Source organism: Lagopus muta, chromosome 17 (assembly GCF_023343835.1).
Source record: "Lagopus muta isolate bLagMut1 chromosome 17, bLagMut1 primary, whole genome shotgun sequence".
Taxonomy (NCBI): Eukaryota; Metazoa; Chordata; class Aves; order Galliformes; family Phasianidae; genus Lagopus; species Lagopus muta.
The window spans coordinates 1,807,918-1,830,777 of record NC_064449.1 but is presented as its reverse complement, the minus strand read 5'-3'; the positions used below and the strand labels follow the sequence as shown (position 1 = coordinate 1,830,777).

General features: G+C 57.2%; 3 protein-coding genes across 6 annotated transcripts in view; 2 read left to right on the top strand and 1 right to left on the bottom strand.

Moving 5' to 3' along the window:
* The window catches only part of LOC125701715 (uncharacterized), a 4,830-nt gene extending 1,691 nt beyond the window's left edge, over positions 1-3,139 (top strand). Inside the window, exons 1-3 of the mRNA XM_048964134.1 lie at positions 1-464; positions 1,282-1,409; positions 1,560-3,139. The exon at positions 1-464 is cut by the window's left edge and continues 1,691 nt beyond it. Of these exons, the coding sequence (XP_048820091.1) occupies positions 428-464; positions 1,282-1,409; positions 1,560-2,036 (642 nt within the window). The 5' untranslated portion in view covers positions 1-427 and the 3' untranslated portion in view covers positions 2,037-3,139. The remainder of the gene's footprint in view (positions 465-1,281; positions 1,410-1,559) is intronic.
* A 4,122-nt stretch (positions 3,140-7,261) lies between these two features.
* Positions 7,262-9,679, top strand: LIF (LIF interleukin 6 family cytokine). Its single transcript, XM_048964177.1, has 3 exons — positions 7,262-7,323; positions 8,500-8,678; positions 8,823-9,679. The coding sequence occupies exons 1-3, from the start codon at positions 7,305-7,307 to the stop codon at positions 9,258-9,260; spliced, it is 636 nt and encodes a 211-aa protein (XP_048820134.1). The 5' UTR covers positions 7,262-7,304; the 3' UTR covers positions 9,261-9,679.
* A 9,329-nt stretch (positions 9,680-19,008) lies between these two features.
* HORMAD2 (HORMA domain containing 2) overlaps positions 19,009-22,860 on the bottom strand; it is a 30,558-nt gene continuing 26,706 nt past the window's right edge. Inside the window, exons 14-16 of one of the 4 annotated variants that reach the window (XR_007380275.1) lie at positions 22,744-22,811; positions 21,298-21,503; positions 19,009-20,480 (exon numbers count right to left, since the gene is read on the bottom strand). The gene's annotated coding sequence lies outside the window, so the exon portion shown is untranslated. The other 3 variants (XR_007380274.1, XR_007380276.1, XM_048963658.1) reach the window with 3 other exon arrangements.

Here is a 22,860-nt window from a genome sequence, read left to right as displayed (position 1 = left end):
CCGATGCTGCCAAGAGCCTCTATTGGCTGAATATTGATTTGGGAGGCTGATTGCAGTTTAATGAACACGGAGCAAGAGAGATGCAGACCCGGGTGACTTAACGATGTGCTTCAAAAGAAGCTCTGCACGATGCCCCAGGCACCCAACTCACTCTGTGCTCAGGATGGACCTAAGAGGACTCCCTCGAGGAACTGAATCGAAGAAAAACCGTAGTTCAGCTGGCATCATTTCCTCCCTGCAGCCTGGCACGCCCCGCTCATTGGTCCCCCAGTCATCTCTTCATTTCTCTCTTTCTTTCTGTTGGGTCTGGGTGCCTCCTTCGGAGGTGGTGGCTAATCAGTGCACTTAAAAAAGCACTGCTTCCCCATAGCTGGCCAGTAAGGAAGTCGCTCGCGCACCCTGCAGCACCGCTCGGCGGCACCCGGACATGCGGCACAACGCGCGGCCCCTGGGTGTGCTGGCAGGTAGGTGCTCACCAGTGTCCCACAACTGCCCTCTTGCTCGCACTTCCGTCCATGGGGCAGCGCTGCTCCTGGCCGTGATGCCCCCCGAGGCCCTGGGTGTGCGGATGGGGTGGGTTCTTCCCGGGGAACCCTCCCGGGGCTTCCCTTTGAAGATGGGGTGCTGGGAGGGTGTGGGTGAGGGGATGTGGTTTGAGGTCGGTTTGGGAGCAGGGTGGCTACGGGTGGTGGAGGGATGGGGTCTCTGTGCTTTGCAGACGTGTTCCCCAACCACAAACCCAGCTCGGTAGGGCCGGGTGCTGCTCTGTCACCGACCCCACATGGATGTGGGTGACAGCAGGGCTGAGCCAGCATGGAGCCAAGGGGACAGACTGAAGATTGTCACTGCCTGGTGGCCCCACGTTGGCCTGTGCTGGCAGGGAGCTGCATGGGCAGCATCCAACCTGAGCAGTTCTATGACTCTATGAGCTGTGTGTGTTCCTCTATGCGTTGAGTGTACCTTTCTCCTCCTCTTCCTCTCCCCCTTATATTCCTCCTCCCTGTGCCAAGGGCTCTGCCAAGTCCCAGCAGCTGGCCCTAGGGATGGGGATGGCTTTGTCCCCACAGCAGGCTCAGGACCTTGCCACTGTGCCTGGCACTCACAGTCCTCCCCTCTGGGCCCAGCACCAGTGTATGGGCTGATGGGATCGCCATTCCCATTGGGTGCTCCCAGCTCTCCCTGCAACATCTCCACGCTGTCACTGCCACCCATCCCCATATCCCTTCATCCCGCGTCGCTTTATCCCCATATCCTCACCATCTCCGTCCTCTTCCTCCCCAGCTGTGGCTAAAGGACTCCTCCTGCTCTGGGCCGTGCCTGCACACAGCACTCAGCCCCCATCCCTGAAGCAGACCCAGGCCTTGGTGAGGCACATGGCCGAGGATGCGCAGGAACTCTTCAAACTCTACGTGAGTGCCACCTCCTGGGGCTGGGGGCAGCAGGGGAGGGCGGCCGTCTCCCCGGGAACCTCATTCCCCCAATGATCCCATTCCCCTAGTAATACCATTCCCCCCAGTTACCCCGTTCCCCAGTAATCCCATTGCCTTTCCCGCAAGCAGGAGCAGGAGCAGCACCTGGCCCACAGCTTGTGCCGGGCCAACAGCTCACTGGAGTGGCTGCGGGGGAATTTGGGGTCACGGGAGAAGGATCTACGGGCACTGCATGGCACCATGACTCGCATGGAGCGGGAGCTGCAGGACATCACCCTGCACCAGAGCAACCTCCATCCACCCGATGCCGCCATCCTGCACCGCCTCCGCGGCGCCCACATGAAGGTGCGCGGGCTGCTGGCCCACCTGCACGACACCATGGAGGCCCGCGGCATCGTCCCCTCCACCATCCCTCCATCCCGGGGGCCGGCGGCCAGCAAGGTGTTCCAGCAGAAGCTGCGGGGTTGTCGCGTGCTGTGGAACTACGCCCGCTTCGTGGCCAAGCTCAGCGCCCGCATGGAGCGCATGGAGCGCACGCGGGCACGGCGTGAGGAGAGGGGCAGGCGGCGAGGCCGGCAACGGGGATGGAGGACAACCAGACCCTAAAGGAGACCTCCATGCCAACACCAAGCCTGCGGGGCTGCGCTCGGATGTAGAGCTGTGCCCGGTGCTGGCACCGGGGTCACTGTGGGTTGGTGACAGCCTGCCCTGCCGGATTTTCCAGTGATTCAATGGGTCCGGTGACACGGCCTGACTAAGGGGCCCAACACCCGCACACGGCACAGCACCGGCTGTGAGTGCCGCCTGTCCGTCCCCCTGCAACCCCCACTGCCATCTCAGGGGGTTTGGTGACCCTGGAGATCAGAGCCCCTGAGAGCTTGGTGTCCTTTGCATCTTGGTGTCCTTCCCATCATCTTGGTGTCCTTTCCATCTTGGTGTCCTTCCCATCATCTTGGTGTCCTTCCCATCTTGGTGTCCTTCCCATCATCTTGGTGTCCTTCCCATCTTGATGTCCCCACTCATGTGGTGTCCCTTTGAGCTTGGGGTCCCTACTAGTTTTGGGACCCTTCAAGCTTGGTATTCTTGTGAGCTTTGTGTCCTCGCTCCCTTGATGTCCCTATTAGCTTTGTGTCCCTGCAAGTCTTCATTTCCCTTCAAGCTTGATGTCCCCACTCAGTTGGTGACCCCACTCACTTGACATCCCTACAAGCTTGGGGTCCCTGTTAATTTTGTGTCCCTCCTTCCTTGATGTCCCCACTCACTTCACATCCCCACTCGGTGTCCCCACGCACACGGTGTCCCCTCTCAGCATCCTCATGCACACACTGAGCTCACCTCTGTGTTTTCCTCCTCACCCCTCCTCACTCTCTGTCCCCATCATCCCCATGCCCACCCTGTCCCCTCATCACCTCACACCCCTGGGGTGTCCCCAGGTGTTGGGCACAGCCCTGTGCTCTGGCAGTGGGCACCGACCCCCCCATAACTTATACATGACAGTGGTTCCTGTATTTATTGAAGCCGTCAAATTAATTTAACGCATCCCCGCGCTGGGGACGAATATTTAAGTTTACACTTTTAATATATAAATGGATATCTATTTTTGTTATTTTTTTTTATTGTGTTAAAGTATAAATGTGATGATATTTTATTTATGAATGCAAATATTATTTTGTACTGGAAGAGGGAACCAACCCTTTATTTTTCTATGGCAGCAGATGGAAATAAAGTCTTGACCTCGGCCTGTGGGCCGATGCCTCTGTCCAGCTGTGTCCGAGTGTCCGTCCGTGGGGCTCAGGCAAACCCCCAACTCATTCTGTGATTCCCTGGGGGCTTTCTGGGGCCTGATGCTACCAGGAATCTGCCCATGCATGGGTGTGGGACGGAGGACACAGTGAAAACTAAACGAATTTGGGAACTGATTAGCAATAACCTGAAAGGAAAGTGAGGTCAGGAGGAGAAGGATGGAAGGAAACGGAGTGGGCACAGCATGGAACAGCACAGGGGAACAAAGGACACCGTGTGGGACGTGGCACAGCGCAGCATGGCAGGTGTTATGGAGTGGGATGGGGTGTGCAATGTGCAGCTTGGGATGTGGCACAGCAGCGTGGCCCTTGGGGTGGCATGGGATGGCAGCATCGGGTGGCACATGGCACGGCATGGGGTGTGGTGTTGCACAGAGCGGCATAGGCTGGGAGGAGGACACGGTGGGCCACGGTAGCACACTGTGAGATGTGGCACATGGCACAGTGCAGGATGTGGCAGATGGCATGGGGTGACACGTGGCACTGGCACAAAGTGGACAGGGGCACGTCATGGTGTGGCATGAGGCACCCAGTGTGCCGTGACAAGGCATGAGATGTGACCCGGCAGCAGGAACATGACGGCACATGTTGAATATGGCACATGGCAATGGGATGTGGCACGTGGCACACGGTGGACGTGGCACATGGGAAGGGACATATGGCACATGATGGTTGTGACACAGAGCACAGATCTGCGTGTGGCAACACTGCCTGGCCCTGGCACTGCACCCGGCCCTTCACTGAGCACCACTTGTCACACAGCACCACGGCAAGCGTCACCGTGCCACACAGCCCCATAGCAGCACGGGGACACGCTGGGGGCCTGCTGCCACCAAGCACTGTCCCTGCTGAGTCAAATATCCTAAGACCTGGTCATGTGGCACCACGGAGTCACTCGTTCCTGGCCGTGTGCTCGGCTGTGCCGGCGGCACTGACTCAGTTGCAGGCAGCATCGCCACTGGGACGGCCACCGCCACCATTTGGGGACCCTTCGGAACGATGTCACCATGAAGCAGCCTGAGCTGGCCCAGCGTGTCACCTCCTGCCAGCTGCCATACCCCGCCGAGCCGCCCCAGGAGGAGGCAGCTTGGAGGGGCTCTGAGGGCACAGGTGGGTGATAGCCCCTCCCTGAGACCAGGGACACCTGGGGGTCCCAAGTAGGGAATGGGAAGAAGGAGCCCTTCTGTGCTCAGGAGAGCAGGATCTGGCCCCAGGGTTCTGGAAATTAGGGACAAAATTTGAGAATGAGCTCCAAGCAGAAATTAAGGATCTGCAAATGCTCGTACACCTGGGGCTGAAAATGGGGCGACGCATGGGATGGCGGCGTGTCACCAGCCCCAATGTCCCCAGCATCCCCACCCCCTCAGTGCCATGCAGCTCCAGGCACTCTCCCTGCATGGGGACCAAGGAGGATGCCCTGCAGTGGGGATGTCCTTGCTTCCTGCCCCTGAGGCGTCCCCAAGGCCAAGGGAGCCACCAGCCTGGCTTTGGGGTGATGCCAGCTGGATGGCACTTGTGAGGCAGCACCCATAGGGTGACACTGGTGGGATGCAGGGGTTTGGGCATGCAAAAATCACCCCATGAGTCAAGGGGGAATTCGTCCCCTGCCATTATTCAGCCCGGGCTTCCCCAGCACGGGGCAGCCACCTTACTCACAGCAGCACCCTGCAGCGTCTGGACATGGGGGGCTGCTGGTGGCTGTGCATGTCCCCTGCTGGGGACAGTGTGGGGCAGGGAGTTAGGGACCCCAGTGGCTTGGGTGGGATGGGGATGGGAATGGGGACGGGATGAGATGGGGATGGAGGGCTGTTACAGGTAAGGACTGGGCAGAAATGGGTGAGAAGGGGCAGCTCATGTCCCCATGTCCCCATGTCCCCCCATGTCCCCATGTCCCCGTGGCGGTGACAGCCGCGGACAGCAGAGAGCAGTGTTCAGCAGGGCAGAGCAGCCCGCGGCTCTCCTGCCAAACCCAACCCCAAACAGCTCCGTTTGGGGCCGCGGCCCTGCACGTGGGCTCCCCCAGCCCCGCTCCGCATCCCGCAGCCCCGCAGCATCCAGACTCGTTTAGGGGCCAAACCGCCCCAAAAAACCCATCCGGAGCGTGGGAGCGGGGCCGGCCGGCCGCGGCCGGGATGCCGATAGCGTTGTGTCACCGCCTGCACCGAGCCCGTTCCTGTTCCCTCTTTTGGGCTTTTTCCGAGTGCATCATCCCGGGGCAGGTGGGCGTCTGCCGGGACCCCCGATCCCATCATCCCCTCCATACAGGGGCCGTCGGGGCCACCGCTCCTAAATAAACTCTTGGGGAAGTGACATCCCCTGGACGTCACCGGCAATCTGCCCCGTGTAGGGTTGGTTTCCTACGGGATAACCTACGGGGTAAGCTGTATAATATATCGGACGTGAGCAAAGATTTCAGCCCGGCTCCCCGCTTCCAGGCACGTCCCAGTTTTGCACGCGGGTCATTTCCCCGATTTCCTTATTTTTTGGCCGTGGAACACAGGGCTGATTCAGGAGCGGGGGCTGTGGGGGCTCGCAGGCAGCGGGGCTGGACCTGGCTGCAGGTGAATCAGCTCCAGCGCCGCATCCTGCAGAGAAACGCGGGGAATTGGCAGGAAGTGGCCGCAGTGGGGCTTGCGACACCCCCACCCCCGGGCTGCCCCTGAGCTGGTGATGGAGAAACAACAGTTTCCCAGGTAATTAAGTGACCCCGATAATGAGGTATGAATTTATACGTGAGGTTGTGCACATGAGGCTCCCTCCCCGCACAGCTCCCGTTATCCCCATCCCATCGGCATCTCTGTCCTCTCCAAGTGACCCCAAACTGGGTTCAACTGGGATTCCACCAGTGTGCCACTTGTCCCCATTCCCCACTTCACCCCTGGGGAAACTGTGTCACCAATGGCAGTGACAGCAGCCCCAGCCCCACGGCAGTGCCAGGTGTCACCACACACAGCAGCACCCTGGGGACAGCTCAGCTAGGGGACAGACGGACGCAATAGGTGGCACTGCGGAGTGTCCCACTCAACTGCACTGTCCCCACGTCCCCCCTCTTGGAGTCACCGTCCATCAAATGTCCCCTGGTGGGATGCAAGCAGGGCACAGACTCACTAAACCTGATCAAATGTTTCAGGAAGAACAATACACAGAGCAGAGAGGGAGAGAAATGGAAGTGCCTTCAACCTGCTGCCAGCCCAGAGAGGGGAGAGGGATGGGAATGGGGTGTCCCTGCTGGTGTCACACCAACACGGGTGGCACTTGGACATATGACACATGGACACGGGTGGCATTCAGATCTGTGGCACAGGGGCAGGGATGGGACACGGACATGAGTGGCACAGGAACACAGATGAGCTGCTGTGCTGGTGGCTGCTCCCCCAAAAGAGTGTGGCAGGGATGCTGGGGGGCACCACCACCCCCTGACACAGCCACATCCAGGGGTCCCCTGCCCACCTCCCTCCGGTGAAAAAATGATGGGGAGGGAGAAGAAAGATATATAAATGTGTATAAAATGCCTTTACAATTTCTTTCTGTTTTAATTTCCCCTGGCTGCCTCACGGGGAAACACCGTCTGGGGAGGGGGGGGCTGGGGGGGGGTGAAAGTGCTGCCGGAGCTGTGAGTCACAGCAGCACCGCGTCGGGGCGAGCACGGCCGTGCCCCCATGTGTCCCACGCGTGGTGCCACCCCCCACCCCCCCCAAACCCCATAGCACCCCCCACTCCCCCCCCCCCCCCGCCCAGCCACACGAGTGAAAAAAAAAAAGAAATACACTAAAAAGAAAACCCCGAGATCCTGGTGACATCAACTTTATCAGAAGTTTATTTCTAAGAATCATTCATGATTTCCAAGCCCTTTACTTCCTGATTTACAGCTTCAATAGAAGTAATGATAGTGTTTCTCCCTCTCTCCCCCCCCCCCTCCCCACTCGCCCCCCCCTTCCTCCCCTTTCTTACAACACAAGCTCACTGCAGGACCGGTATATAAACCCAGAGAAGTCCCCCAGTATGAACATGAATTTCTGAAAACCCGCACACGCTGCCCGTCTGCGCTCGGCTCTCTGGGACGGCGCTCACCATGAGGCTCATCCCTGCAGGTAACAAATCACAGCCCCCCACTCCCTCCCCCCTCATCCCCCCCCTTCCCACCCCCCCCCCACCGACCCAGCTGAGCATCGCTGGGAGCTGGCAGCCCCGCTGCCGTCCTGGCGCTCCTCCTCGCCCAACATCTGGCCGCTTATATAACTGACTCCCCAAACACTTCCCAAAGCGCCGGGGTGGGGTTGGGTTGGGTTGGGTTGGGGGGGTGAGGGGGGGAAGGAGGGGGGGGGGGGAATGTTGGCTTTTTTTTTTTTGGTTTTTTTTTTGCTTTTTTTTTTTTTTGCTTTTCTTACTTACTTAACTTGGGAGAGCTGGGGAGGGCTGGGGGAGCGCTGCCAAAGTGGCTGTCCCTGCACACGTGCGCCCGGCCTCGCTCTGCTCGGCTGCGGATCGGGCGCACGGAGGGGGACTGGGAGCACAGGGGGATCACGGAGCGGCCAGGTGAGTGCTGTCCTAGGGCTTCAGCTGAGAGAGGGCAGATAAAGGCGCTGCTGCTTTACCTGGGACCTGCGGCAGCATGGAGTTTCCTACAAGTGTGGGCAGCTCGGTGCGTGCCGCAGCCCTGGGGACTTTGCTCCAGGGCTCCACGTGCTCTCCGATCTTCAGGGCGCGGGCTGGCGAGCGGGGACCCCCATTCCCACCCCTGGGAGCCACATGTCGGTGACCCCGAGTTTGGAAAGGGGGGTGGTGATCAGGACACCCATGCAGGGTGGCCTCCCAGCTGACACCGAAACGGGGGTCGCAGCACCCCACTGTCACCCCCATTGGGACGCGGTGACCCAGCGCTCACCCGTGCCATGCTCTCCCATCCGGTGCCTCCAGCAGCAGTTGCGCCCGCTCTGCAGATGGAGAAACTGAGGCAGAGCTGCGGCCGCGGGGCAGGTTTCCTTGTGGGCGCCCCTGCTGAGTCAGTAGGGCCGGGGTGGGGCCTGGCTCCCGCTGCGCCCGGCCGGGATAACGGGGAGGAAATCACTTTTGCATATTTGATTACAACGCACAGGTCACCAGCGGGGCCGCTGCTTGTGAAATGTGGCAATGCCACCGGGCGCCCCGGGGGGACGGGAGGAGGGGGAGCCCCAGCCGGGGGGCAGGTGAGGGGCAGGGGACTGGGGGGACGCACGGGGCTGTGGGGGGAACGAATGGGCTCACCGACGTCGGTTTGTCCCCACCAGGTGTCGTGCCCTTCGTGGCCCTGCTACTGCTGCAAAGGAGGCCGGTGGCCGGGCGGGCGCTGCTGGGGACGGGCTCTGCCTGTCCCACCAACGGGCTGTGCAGGGCCAACGTCCAGGAGCAGACCCGCAGGCAGGTTGCACTGCTCAACGCCACTGCGCAGGACCTCTTCAGCCTCTATGTGAGTGACACCGGGATGGTGGCAAGGGGTGGCCACAGTGGGGACACGGAGCGGCTGTGGTGGGGATGTGGGGCGGCGCGGTGGGGACGGGGATGGCCACAGTGGGGACAGAGGGACAGGGGGTGACACTCGCTGTCCCCGCAGCTGAAGTGCCAGGGAGAGCCGTTCAGCAGCGAGAGCGACCGCCTCTGCACCCCCAGCGGCATCTTCTTCCCCCCCTTCCACGTCAACCGGACCACCGAGAGGAAGGAAGTGATGGTGGCCATGTACAAGCTCTTCGCCTTCCTCAACGCCTCACTGGGGAACATCACCCGCGACCAGGAGGAGCTCAACCCCACGGCCAAGGAGCTCCTCGACCGCCTCCACAACACCACCAAGACCACTCGGGGCCTCATCTCCAACCTCACCTGCCTGCTCTGCAAGCACTACAACATCTTCCAGGTGGACGTGAGCTACGGGGAGAGCAGCAAGGGCAAGAGCGCCTTCAAGAAGAAGCAGCAGGGCTGCCAGGTGCTCAGGAAGTACGTGCAGGTCATCGCCCAGGCTGCTCGTGTCCTCCTACCTCACCTCAGCCCCGCATGAGCCCCGGCCCCCGCGCCACACCGCGACCGGGACAGTGGACATCTCCTTGCACCCATCTCACAGATGGGCACGGCGAGGCCTCTCCACCTCCTCACCTCTCGCCTTCCTATTTATTACCTCCTGCTGATGCTGCACCGGATCCGGGCCATGCCATGCTTTAATTTATTTCCCCGTTCAGGGGAGGACGCGGGCATGGGGCTCTGTCCCCCGCACCCTGGAGCCCCATGGGGATGCTCAGCCCCACAGCTCGGGGCTCATCACAGACGTAGTGAAAAATCAGGAGGAGGAGACCCGCTCCCAACGGATGCCCTCCAGCATCCGACAAAAGAAATGTTCCCCTCCTGGATGCGCTCACACCCACCGCAGCCAGCAGGGACGCTGGGGACGCGCTCCCACCATACACTATGGGGCCGGCACCCCTACAACTGAGGGTGTGCGGTGGCCAGGGCTGGGTCCCGCCACCCAATGGGGACAGGGATGTGGTGCTGGGGAGCACCCGTGGATGTTGGCATGGCCCGCTGGCACAGACGGGGTCTCAGCCAGCATGGGGACTCAGGGGCCGAGCCTGGGGTGGTGGCAGGAGGCGCTGGCTCGTCCCTGGCGCCGGGGCGGGGGCCGGGGGTATTTATAGGCTCGGCCCTGGTGTTTAATAATATTAATAATAATAATAATAATTAATAAGAATTTTGGTAATATATATATATATAGAATTCTATTTAAATATTTATTTTTTTATACTTCTTTCCTCCAATTGTTGTTGTGTTGTTTTTTTTTTTTTAATAAACCAAGAGAAAGTGACCCTCTCTGTCTCCTCTTTGCTCCGATGCTCCCCCCAGACGCCCTCGGGGCCGCCCCAAAGAGCCCTCGAGCATCACCAAGGGTTGGGGTTCACCACTCCCTGCCCCTGCTCCCGTTTCCCTCCCCGCTTCCTATGAGATGGCTGCCGCTTGGCCATCCCACGGCAAAGGGATCGTCCCCAAGGGATGCTGAAATTGCCTCCCAGACTCTGGGCTGCCCTGGGAGAGGCTCTGAAAAGCTCCGGTCCAGCCAAGACCACCTAAGGATGCAGCCGCGCGCCGGCCCTCGGTGTCTCGCATGGGGCTGCACCGGTTAACAAGGGGCTGATTATACGGGAGACGTTGGAGAGGGATGATGAAATTTTCCTCCTCCTCCGGAGCCCTCGGGCCACCCGCCAAACCTCCCAGGCATGAGACAGGGAGCGGATGAGCTAAGATCCTGTGTGCTCATCTCGTGTCTCGGAGGAGCCCCGACAAAAAGTAATCAGCGAAACGGGAAAGATTCGCCCCCTATAAAAAAAGGAGCCCTCTTTGCTTTGCCCCCCATGGGCAGCTCTGCCCTGGTGAAGGGTTGAGCCCCACAGCTGTGCCAACATCCCCGTGTGCAGCATTCGTCTCTTTGGGTACGGTGTGGTGATATCCATCACCCCATTCTGCCACTGGGGATGGAACCTGGGCACCCCGATGTCGTCACCCAGAGACGATCACAGCTTTCCCGTGGGATGGCCCATCCTCAAACTGCTGCTGAACCCCAAAGATGAGGAAGGGACACGGGGGGAGAAGCTGAGGCTGGGGCCATCCCAGTGACAGTGGGTCAGCACATCCCCATGGCTGCTGCCCCCAGCTCAGGGCACGGCCACCCCATCCCCACAATGGGCATCTGGGCTGAGCGCTGTCACCTGGGCTGCCCCATGGCCACATTCACTGCTCACCCCATTGGGGACCAACAGGTGCCAGGGTGTCACCATGTCCCAGCCTGTCCCCGTGTGCCCCATGCTTGGGGCTGGGGACTGGGATGCTGAGTGGGGAGCGGTGCACATCTGGATTTCTCACGCTTGCGTTCGATGTCCCTCCTCAACCAGATGGCAAAAATAAATAAATAGAATAAATCAGAGCCTCCTGACACAAATTGGGAACTCACGCCCGGGCTCTGTGTTTCATGAGTCTCCCTGGAAGGCAGTCAAACACAGGGAGGACAATGGGTTCACTTCTCCCTGGTGTCGGGTCATTCCCAGTTAAGGCTCATTAGCGGCAGGCGGGGATTAACTCTTCCTTCCCTGGAAAAGTGGATACCTCTGCAGTGCAGGGCAGACCCAGAACTGCCAAAACACAGATCCCTCCCTTCCCTATGGGGCTGTGAGGCCCCCAGCCAGTGCCATCTCCCCACCGACCTGCGCCGCTGCCCCACAGCCATCCCCAGCTACAGGCAGTGGGATGGGGCTGACTTCAGCCTTCACTGATGCCACCCCTCAGCCAGACCCGCACGCGCTGGGGCAAACCGTCACAGAGAGCCCCTATTAGCAGCTCCCCTTTGGACACGGGAGCAGAGGAAATATGTTGGCTGTGGGGAACGCCAAGGGAAGGGGAGCTTTGGGAGCACGGTGCCTTCGCCCCTGTACCGGAGTGCTCTGACCGGCCGCACTCCGTCCCCGAGCCGCTGCCTTGGGGAGCGCGGTACGTGAGGATCCGCTGCTGCCTGCGGTGAAGTCAGAGCCGCTGCCTGGGTGTGCCGGGCTGACCTCAGCCCTTGGCCCTGCAGCGCATCATGTGCTTGCTCACGCCCCGCGTAACCCGGCCGGACGGGTCCACACGCTGCCCTGGGGCCACCGGCCAGACCAGACCTGCAGGTGCAGCCCCGGGATCTGTGAGCACCATAATGCCTGAGCTGCATCCATGTGCTGGGAGCATCCCGAGGTGTGCAAGCACGAGGCTGCACGTTGGGTACCACTCCTGCATCCCAACCGGGCACCGCCTGCGCATCCATTGCCCCGCTGCCTGCTGGAGCCCATTGACCTCCACGGCCGAGGTGCCCACAAGGGTTGGTCTTTGGGAGATGGGCTCTGTTTGGAGTCACATGGCCTGCAGCATGATCAGCCTCTATATGGGATGCCAGCCCGGTCCCCATCAGGAGAACATTGTGTCCGTGGGGCCGGCCAGCGGCGTTTTCTCAGCATCCTCAGCTGGCCGCCGGCCCGAGCACAGCAAGCGGAGCCGAGCCCATCTGAAATGCATTCGTCCCCGGGCACTGTGTCTGGAAGAGCAGATGCTCCCGTGGGCCCCCGACCACATCAGAGCACAGCAGCGCGGGAACCGCACGCTTGCATGGGAAGAAATGGCCTCATGCCCCCAACGGCCCAACTCCTAATTGAAGACCAACCGTAACCAATCAATGAGACAATGGGCTGGAGGCGAGACGAGTGCCATGTCCTTCACAGGGACTGGCTCCTCCATGCCCTGCAGGGATTTGGCACACAGGGGAGGGTGGGGGCCGCATCCGGACCCCCCCGGATGACACAGTCCCATGGTTTCCCATTGGCAGCTTAGCTGGGGGAGCGCTCAGCAGTGTCATGCTGCAGGGGTGCTCGGTGCTCTTATCATCCCGACCCTTCTCCTTCCATCCTACTGACAGTGAACCCAATGTGCCGCTGCCTCCCCTTGCTGTGGGGCTGAAGCTCTTTGGGGTGCACCAGTTTTGGGTGGCCTCAACAAATATAATGCCAGCCTGGCTCCGTGGGGAGGCTCCATAGGAAGGACTCACCAAGAGAAGGGTTTGGTGTACAGGACACCTCTCTGAGACCAAATGGAGGGAACGTGACATGGGTGTCATGGAAGGAACACAGGTGGGCACACGTGCCCACAGCCCCACGCCTGTCCCACCACAGGGTGCGATGCTGGGAGCCAGCAGTGGGAGCTGTGCTTTGGCACTGCTCAGTGGGATGATCCCGTGGCTGCTTTTTCCCACTGAGACAAAGAGAAGAAGTCAGAAAATTAGTGAAGGAGGCGGAGATGCCCGAAGACATAGAGATAATGGAAAGCAGAGATTGCTCTCTGCGTCCAAAGGGATGGCAGAACCGCTCTGATTAAGAGCAAATGCTGCAGCATTTCCACCTGCTCCTCATGCTGCCTGAGCAGTGGGGAGAGAGAGGATGTTCCAAGCCCAAATGAGGGGTGCTTTGCACTACAGCACCCATAGCAGCACTTACAGCACCTACAGCACTCATAGCAGCACCTGCAGCACCTATATAGTACCTATAGCAGCACCTACAGCACCACAGGCTCTGGCTGCTTCTGGGCCACATTTCAGGGCTCAGCTAACATGCTGATTTATTGCAGTGAATCAAAAAACATGCCCAGTGCTCCCAGATGTGGTCATGCTCCCTTCTCCCCTGTGGCTGCTGCTTTCAGCCTCATTTACCAAGAAAACGAAGTGGTGTGGCTGCCAGCTGACCCCAGCTCCACGGTTGTGCTTTCTCCTGGCCAGGTACTGCCAAGCCCTGGGCTCTGCTCCTTATGCCCGTGGGATTCTCCTGGTGCTCATCTTCCCCTGGGGTTCAATGTGGCCGTGGGGCTGGAGCAGGAGGGTGCCTCGAGAACTGGCCCTGGAGGCAGAGTGATGTTCTCCATCCTGGTCTAACTCTGACAGAGGGTTAAAACTTCCACACCTCAGGTAGAGGGAAACAGCCTGGATCCCGGTGCTGGTCGGTGGGGAGAGCAGTGTGGGCCTAAAAGTGATGAGGAGCTGTGACCCTGGGAGCATCCTCAACCATATTCCCAATGACACGTGCAATCACTTCCCTGCTCCCATCCCTCCCATGCCCATTCCCATACCTGCTCCAATGTCCACTCCCATCTCGCTTCCCATACCAGTTTCTATTCCTGCTCTCATCCCAGTTCCCATAGCCTCTCCCATCCCAGTTCCCATCCCAGTTCCCATAGCCTCTCCCATTCCAGTTTCCATCCCCACTCCCATCCCAGTTCCCATAGCCTCTCCCATTCCAGTTTCCATCCCCACTCCCATCCCAGTTCCCATCCCACTTCCCATAGCCTCTCCCATCCCAATTTCCATCCCAGTTCCCATTCCCACTCCCACCTCAGTTCCCATCCCAGCTCACATACTAGTTCCCATCTCAGCTCCCATCCCAGCTCCCACCCCAGTCCCCATCCCAGCTGCCTTCCCTGCTCCCATCCCCATTCCCACCCCAGTTCCCACCCCCATTCCCATCCCAGTTCTCATCCCTGCTTCCATCCCCATTCCCAACACATTTCCCACCCCCATTTTCATCCCAGTTCGCATCCCAGTTCCCACCTCCATTCCCATCCCAATTCCCATCCCCGCTCCCATCCCCATTGCCAATGCATTTCCCACCCCCACTCCCATCCCTGCTCCCACCCCCTTTGCCCGTGCAGCTCTATGGGGCCAGGCCCACAGCCTGTTCTGTGCTTCTGTCTCCACATGTGGATGGAGGTGTGTGTGTGCTGTGCATCCTGCCGGGCGTGCAGGGGTGTCTGCTCTTGGCAGAGGAGATCCGGGCCGGGAGCCCGGCAGCTGTTCCGAGCCCGGCTGCAGCCAGACAGCCACCGCAGCGCTGGTGACCGCATGCGCCCGCTCCCCTCCGGCCCTTCCGAATCGCTCCGTCACATGCACTGAAACAAAGGGAACGAAGGGCTGCACCGACAGCAACATCAACATGTCATAATAAATAAGTGGGCACCCCCCGGGTGCTGGGATCAGCCCTGCTGGAGATGGGGCTCGGTGCCGATCCGGGTGCGCTGCGCCGGGGGGGTGTGGGTGGGTTCCAACACGGGGATGGCCGTGCTGCATTTCTCATGGAAACTTGAGCGGGACCTTGCCAGCTCCCAGGATTTTTCCCTTGTCTTTGCCCAGATTGTCTCCAGCATCCCTGATTCTCTCCAGCTGCCGGCACGTGGGGAGCAGAGCTGCTGGCGCGTCACTGGGGAGCCGGTGCCAAAGCTGGGCTGGTGGCACTGGGGACAGTACGGTGCGTGGGGCTGAGCTGGGTGGGAGCAAGCAGGACGGTGCTGGGGGGCTTGGAGTACATGGGGCCATGTCACTGAAGCCCTGACCCAGACAGAGCGGCACAGTGCCTCGAGCAGACACAGAAGAGATGGATAAGGCTGCGGAGTGTCAGACAGCAGAGTGGCTTCATGGGACTGAATCCCTTCCGGAGACAGATTTTTTTGGCTTACGTACAGCAGTGTCCGAGCTACTGTGGGAAAGCACCGAGCACCGCTCAGCGCTGCCTGTGCTGCGGAGTCACAGGGCTCGTGGAGAGCTGAAAAACATTGTTCCATCAGCACGGGGAGGAAGGAGCCAGCTGGGCAGCGTGCACAGGCTGGGCAGTTCCCTAGAAATACCAAAATTTCTCCAAAAAATAACCAGAGGTAGTAATGCTCCCCGCCCTGCCCTCCCTGCAAACGCAGCAGGGCAGCTGCTTTCATCTGAACTGAGGCTCCAAAATCCCCTTGCTCTCCAAGTGCAACCTTTGCATTCACTCATTTGGGGATGATGGATGGGGTGCCCCGAAGCTCCCTATGGGGACCACCGGTGCGGGTGGCCCAAAGCACTCACTCGTTTTGGGGACCACTGATGGGATCTCCCCAGGGCACCACCACTGACAGGGGTGTCCCAAAGCACTCATTCGTTTGGGGGATGATTGCCATGGGACAAATGTGCTGCAGCTTCCCTTCCTGGGAGCTGGAGGGGAAGGATATATCACCATCTGCAGCTCAACACCACTTCTGCTGCTCTGAAGCCATCTCCAAAGCCTGGGGGCAGTGGGCAGGCAGTTGTGCCCTAGGAGCCAGTGTGCACAGTGGATGCAGCCCTGGTGACACATGGCTGCTGGGCGCCCCATCATGGGACATCCAGGGCCACACAGAACCCAACATTTGAGGCTAAGCACAAAGCTTGACCCCAAACCCTGTTTCCTTCTCCCCGCTGGGTGAGCCAGGCCAAGAAGCTGCTTGGTGCTGCCTAAACCAAGCGGATGGAAAGGGCAAAGCAGCTTCTTCCCTCTGACTGCGTATGGGAGAGCACTGGGAAACTGAGCTCCTTGGGCACACGGCGAGGGGAAATCCTGCGTCCTCCTCCTCTGTGCCAAGCTCCGGGTGCGTCTGTGGGTAACTCGTCTGGTCGGAAAGCCTGAGGGCGCACGTCCTGGGGAAAGCACCGTCTGTGAGCGTGCCCCCACAGCCAACCATTGCCACATCCCGTTCCTCTTCCCCAGGTGAGTCCCAGAGCTCCCACCGGGCGCCCTCACTTTTCTCAGGAATTGCTCTTACTCAGAAGCACCCAGGCTCCTTCCAGCCCCATGCCAAGCAGAGGGGCAGCTGCTGAGTCTTGCTCTCTTCCTCCCAGCCCACGCGGATGGGATGGTGCCCAGTCACGCATTTTCATGTCAGAAAACAAGGCAATAAGCACCAAAAAGTCCTGCAGAGAGCCCGGATTGGGCTGGGTGGGACCCGTTAGGTTCTGAAGTCTCTCCAACCTGTGGGCTTCCTTATGACTCCATCCCAAGGATGAAGCCCATGCGCTATCCCTGCTGTTCCCAGGTTGTGCCCATGGGGAACACCACGAGGTCAGCAGGAGTCAGCTCTCATCCCGCGATCGCCCGACACAAGGGAAGCGGCTCTGTTCCTCCCGAGGCTGCAGAAGCACTGAGGGCAGCACATTTCTCATCCTTGCTGGCACCAGCACGCGGTGGCTGAATCTTTTTATAAGATCAAAGGAGTGCAGGAAGTGCCAGATCAGACCTACAGCCTGCTGGGCACTAACCAGTACCAGATGCTCCAAAGGAGGTGCAAAGCCACCGTGCTGCACAGACAGAAAATGATCTGCCCGTGCAGAGCTCTCAGCATCCCACATAGGGCACAGCAGAGACCCTGGGTTTCTGCTATGAATTGCCATGGCAAAGGGGCTGAGCTCTCTTCAGGGACCAAATGGGGAGCTGAGGGGTGCTGCCCTTCAGCTGGAGCCCTCCAACATCTCAAACTGGGGCACAATTTCCATCAGGAGGGGTTCCAGCACTTGGGTGAAACGTCCTCCTTCAGGGACACTGACAGCAATAAGACGAGGGAGAACAACAGAACCAAGGAATCATCAAGGTTGGAAAAGACCTCTAAGATCAACAAGTCTAACTGCCAACCCATCCCCACATGCAGGACACGGCCCTGGGTCTTGTTGGACTTCATCCCGTTGGCCTCAGCCCATCCATCAGCCTCTCCTCATCCCGCTGTAGGGCCTTCCTGCCCTCGGGCAGATCGGCACTTCCCCCAATTCGGTCTCATCTGTTGACCTACTGAGGGTGCACTCGATTCCCTCATCCAGATCATCAATAAGGATATTAAGCAGGGCTGGCCCCAACAGCAAGCCATGTGGAATGGCTTTAAATTAATAAAGGAGATGTAGGTGAGACGTGGAGAGGAACGCTGCTTTGCCAGACTCCAGCAGGATCCTGGATTAAGAGAGGAAATTCCTCACAGAGCAAAGTGTGTGCAATAGTAGAAACTCCAGATAAGCGCCTGATGACTGCACCTCGAGGGGCCACCTCACAGTGGTGTGACCTCAGGAGAGTCACTTCCAGCTGCGATTACGATTTCACCCTCCTGGCAATGGGAAATCGTGATGCTCAGCCTCCTTCGCAAAGGCCTTCAGATGACACATGTCCCGAGGGGTTAATGAAATTGAGGGCGGAAAGCGGGGGAAAGGCTGATCTGCAAGACAGCAAAAACCCAACAGCCGCCCACTGTCCTTGGGATGCGGGACCCCCAGCACCCCAAAAAACCGAGCGAGACCATGGGCACCCAAATGGCACCCAATGGGTATCCAAAGGGCACCCAAAGGGCACCCAATGGGTATCCAAAGGGCACCCAAAGGGCACCCCGTGGGCACGCTGGCACTGAGCCACGGGTTTTCACCCCACAGCAGCGATCGCAGCCCTTGAGTCATGAGCGTTGCTGAGTGCAGCCTTTGTGCAGCATGGAAGGATGCCCGGGCTGAGCTATCTGAGCCGCGCATCGCGCTCTTTCTTCACACAGCTTCTTACACAGCACGCTCTGTTGCTGGGCTATAGGGAATTTTTGTGCCGGGCCCTTTTGACGTGAACCCTTTTAGAAAGAAAATCCTGACTCATGGAGCCGTGACGTTGAATATAGTGCTGTGTAAGGCCTGACACAACTGGATACTTGGCAGCGGGCCGCCCCAAGTCCAGCCAGAGGAATATAGGCATTTTGAGACCTGAATACATCTTCTTTTGTACCTTCAAGCAAAGGGAAGCCTTAGCAATGCCTTAGTAACGAGGGTCACCCAAGTACAGTGTCTCCCACTGGAGAGTTAAATAAGAGCAATGAAAAAATAATGGTTTTCCCTCTTCCTTTGCAGTGGCCAAATATGCTGATTCCCTTCTGGAATGAGCAGCTGCCAATTTCAGAGCAGAAAATCTCTTGTAGCCAAGTAACTCAGATCTTGCGCTCTGTAAAACAGCCTGGGAAAAGGAAAGCGGGCCAGCCAATCCACTGCAACCAGTAGGTAATGGTGCTCCCCAGCACGGCGACTTGCACGCAAGCTGGCATCTCTCTGAAAGCAGAAAATGGGCACATCTGTGTCAGACCCGTGCCCATGCCTGGCCCTGCTCTGCACGGAGCTCTGCACACGGGCTGCCTGCATGTCACATTCAGCTCCCGAGCTTCTCCAAACTTCATGTGCCTTTGGGTGCTCCCATCTGGGCCTACCAATGGGTGCAGAGATGCTGAATGTGTTGTCTGCTTTTTAGTTTGTTTGCTCCTTCTGCCTTTTTTTTTTTTTTTTTTTTTTTTTGGCTCTTTCTACCCCTCCAAAGCCCAGGCTGAGCTCTCTGTGCAATACCTTGAAAATAAAATAAAAAGGAAATGTCATCAGGCAGCCGACCCAATTCTTTCCCTTTTTACCTCAGCATAATTCCACTGCATCGGCAGGGAAGCCAGGTAACAGCCAGATGACCACAAGCCAAAGGAAATGCTTGGCTGCTGGAGGCAGCAAGGCTTTGTCCAGCCGCCACGCTTACCCATACCTTCCTCATGTCTGGAGCCTGTGCTGATTCACCGCCATGGAAGGACCCCAAGGTAGTTTGGGGTTTCCCTTGTGTGGCCTCCTGCCCGCTGCAGGCTGTGCTGCAGGCAGTTCAGTGCCCAGATGATGTCCTTGTCAGAACCCAGACGAGGTCCACTCCCTGTCCCACGGCCTCAAGATGCTATTCATCATTCCCCTGGCTCCATTGGCTCATTGACTCCATAGGAAGCAGACGGAGTGGGCTGGAAGCAAACCCAGCCAGCCAGTGATAGACTGAAGTCATCTTGAGCCGCCTGTGCTGCTCCTGCCAGAGGGGACCACCAAAGCCCCTCTGATTCCTGGTTCTGTGGCCCCCAAAGCAATGGTGAGTGCCTCCACTGTGCGACATCCAGTCCGGTACGATGACCCAAGAGCTGTAGCAGACACCAGCTGGAGATACGAGGTTGGATATTAAAGAAGCATTTCTTCTCAGAAAGAACGGTTGGGCAGTGGCACAGCTGCTCAGGGAGTGGTGGGGTCACCATCCCTGGAGGTGTTCCACAGCTGTGGAGATGTGGCACTGAGGGACATGGGCAGTGGGCACGGTGGCAATGGGTTGGGGTTGGGCTTGGGGATCTTAGTGTCCTCTCCAACCTTAATGATCCCATGATTCTAAGTGTGAGCAGAGCTCAGCAATGTCTCAGATGCCAGGCTGGTTTGACCAGAGCAGCAGGGAGAAACACCTCTTCTTTTTATGGGTGCAAGCAGAGCTCCTTGACTTTGGAAAGACTGATTTTTATTGAAACTGCACCCCATTACGCTGTTTATGAGCACTGTGGAAGCCTCTATAGACATCCAACAGTATCAAAGTTCTGCGACGGCAGCTTCTGCAAGGGCTCACAGGATGGTGCTCCTTCTCCCATGGGCAGCACTTTTTAAAGGAGGGAAGAGAGGGAGAGATTTGTGTACCAAGCCCCAGAATCATCAAATAACAGTATCACTTCAGTTGGAAGGGATCTTTAAAGATCATCTGCTCCAACTCTCCTGCAATGAAGTGAGACACTCACAGTTCAGAAATGCCCCCTCTGGGGCATGCAGGAAGCTCTCCTGAGTCCCAGTGCTGTGCTCGACCCATGGGGACAAGCAGCTTCAGCTTCCTGGTAACTTCTTTGGATCAACTGAACTGGTAAGAAGATGTCTTTACAGACAAAAAGCAACTGTCCCTGATGGCTTCCCAGCCCGTGTGCCACCTGCTCGGGTTGACATTCAATTCATAGTTCTGAGGCTGGCAAAGGTTTGGGTAGAGCTCAGCCAACTCCAAATGCCACGCTGTTTTCAGGACACATCACGTTCCTGTGTTTCAGACAGTCTTACTCTCTGTTGATGAAAAAAAAAAAAAAGATCGGTTTGTGATTCAAGGCCAATTTGCTGTACAAAGAACTTGGGTTTCCTGTTATCAGTCCTAGACTTTCATCAGAGTAAACATTCCCCTCTGCATGTCCTGTGAAGAAATACAAGTAGCATGAACAGAATATATCACGGCATGCCCACAAGAGCAAGCAGCATTCTGTACGTGCCCGCACTGCTCCCACAGGTAAGCGATTTCCTAAAGCCAGGGAAGGACCTGGGGCTTTCCTGTAAACAGCAGCAACCCAAAACTTCCTGAAGGATGCTTGGGGTTAGGTCTGCACGACAGATCCCTCCTTAATATGTGTTGAACACAGAGTTAAATCCAATCTCTAATGGACAAGACGACCGCCAGAGGTTGGGCACAGATCTTGAGTCCTTGCAGAACAGTTCTGACCAAGGGGCATGGTGGTACCACTGCTCTGCCCGGCCAGACATCACCGAGACAGCGTTGAATCAGCGGATGTTTTACACCTGGAGGTGCCTTAATTACTATTTTTCTAGCCTATACATGACAAATCTCACAGCAAAGTATTTAGAACACGTCACAAGAAGGCCGATCGATTCCGTGCTGGAACAGTAGGTCATTGATGTGCAGGGAAATGCCATAGGAGCACATCTGGCACACGGATACCCAGGGCGGTGTTTCCTATGGAAAACTCCTATGAGGCTTCCGAGCCTCAGTCTCTGTGTAAAGGAAGGATATTCGTGCCAGCCTGCCTGAAATTAGCCTTGGAAGCTGCCTACAGAAAGTGTGCCAGCTCAGATGCAAATCCCTCTTACTTACCTCGTGATGACAACAAAAGCCAGATGCAATTTTACTCATCCATTAACAAAAAAGACTTTGCCCAGCGCCACACGTGGGTGGGATTCCATTGGGGTGACACGATGCTGCTGGCACAAAGATCTTGGCCCCTGAGAATGGCAGCTCTGTGGCATGACAAATGCAGGCACTCGGCTCCGGCAGCCACGACTACATACTTTACCTGCTGACTAAAGAGGAAAAATGCAGAAAGTCTGAAAATTAAAGTCTCAGCCAAGAGAGAATAACCTGAAGGAACAGTTCTTCAGATAAAGGTTCATTATTAGAAAAACTACCAGCTGGTTTCCAATCCCACTTATAGCAGGGATAGTCAAGATAATTCAAGGGTATGGCTACAGAAATCCAGTGGGGAAAAAATGATAGCCCATCTCATTTGGGCAGTGCTGACAACATATGATTTCTGCTTTGTGGGTATCACTGCGGGCAGAGGCTCCCCCGTGCTCCACTGAAATCAATGTCAAAGCTCCTAACTCTCACGCTTTTTAAAAGTGTGAAAGTGTCTTCGTTTCTCCTACTCATGTGTCATGTTTCATTTCTTCTTTCTGCGCTCCTTCCAAACCCGAAAGTCAGATGAGCTGATTTCCTAGATCTCACGCGGCACTGGAAATCCCAAAAGAATCCTCAGCTTTCACGTTAAACCAACCTGACACCTGTCCCCACCATCACTGCATGGCACCAGAGCTCGGGGTTATTTTCTCGCTGCGGCCAATATATTTAAGGATGTGGTTGAGACAATGCTAAACATTTTCCGTTTCACTTCAGTTTGACTTTCAATTTGAAACAGAGATACCACTCTTCTTGTTAAACGCTATCCCAGAAAGAGGGAACGATTTTCAGAAGCACCACCAACCTGTTGGTGGCTCGGCAGGTGCCAGGATACCCACAGCACGTCTGCCCAAAGGCCTGAGGTCACCACGGACAAGAAGGGCTCCCCTTCTTCACCAGTTGTCTGAAAACCCTACCCAACAATCGCTTTCCCCTCACGGAACCTTCCCAATATTCAGGGTTTTAAAACGGCTTGTCATCTTAATTGCTGCTTGTATCTCTGGCAGATCAAAGGGAGGATGTCTGTGATTCTTTGTATTACTCATTGTTATATTAACACAAAGATCACATATTCATTTATTTTGCTTGAAGAGGTAACAGTCTCCTTTCACTGCACGCACATAATTACTGTAAGCATGCAGGGGACTTGCCAAATGATGCACTGGGGGGAGGAGGAGAATCTTTGAAGAAAATTGTTCAAACGTAATTTAGTTCACTAATTGGCAGGGGACCGTTACTAACGAATTGCTTCTGTTTTATGTCAGTAGTGAATCAGGTTGACGATGTGTAACATACATGAAGTCAGTTAATGAGTGTTAACTAGAAATGCGCCTGAAATACAAGAAAGAGGTGGTTTTTTTTTACCTTTAGCTGGCCGAGCAGAATCACCAATAAATAAAAGGATACGTGTAAGTGGCTTAGATGATTCCAATCTGCAGTGGAAAGACTTTTCTTAGAATCTGGTGGTAACCACAAGCTTGT

What these genes read in the sequence shown, in the direction of transcription:
- LIF (XM_048964177.1), top strand. An exon ending in AGGACCTCTTCAGCCTCTAT is followed by an intron (nt 8,679 to 8,822) that starts GTGAGTGACACC and finishes CTGTCCCCGCAG; the next exon opens with CTGAAGTGCCAGGGAGAGCC.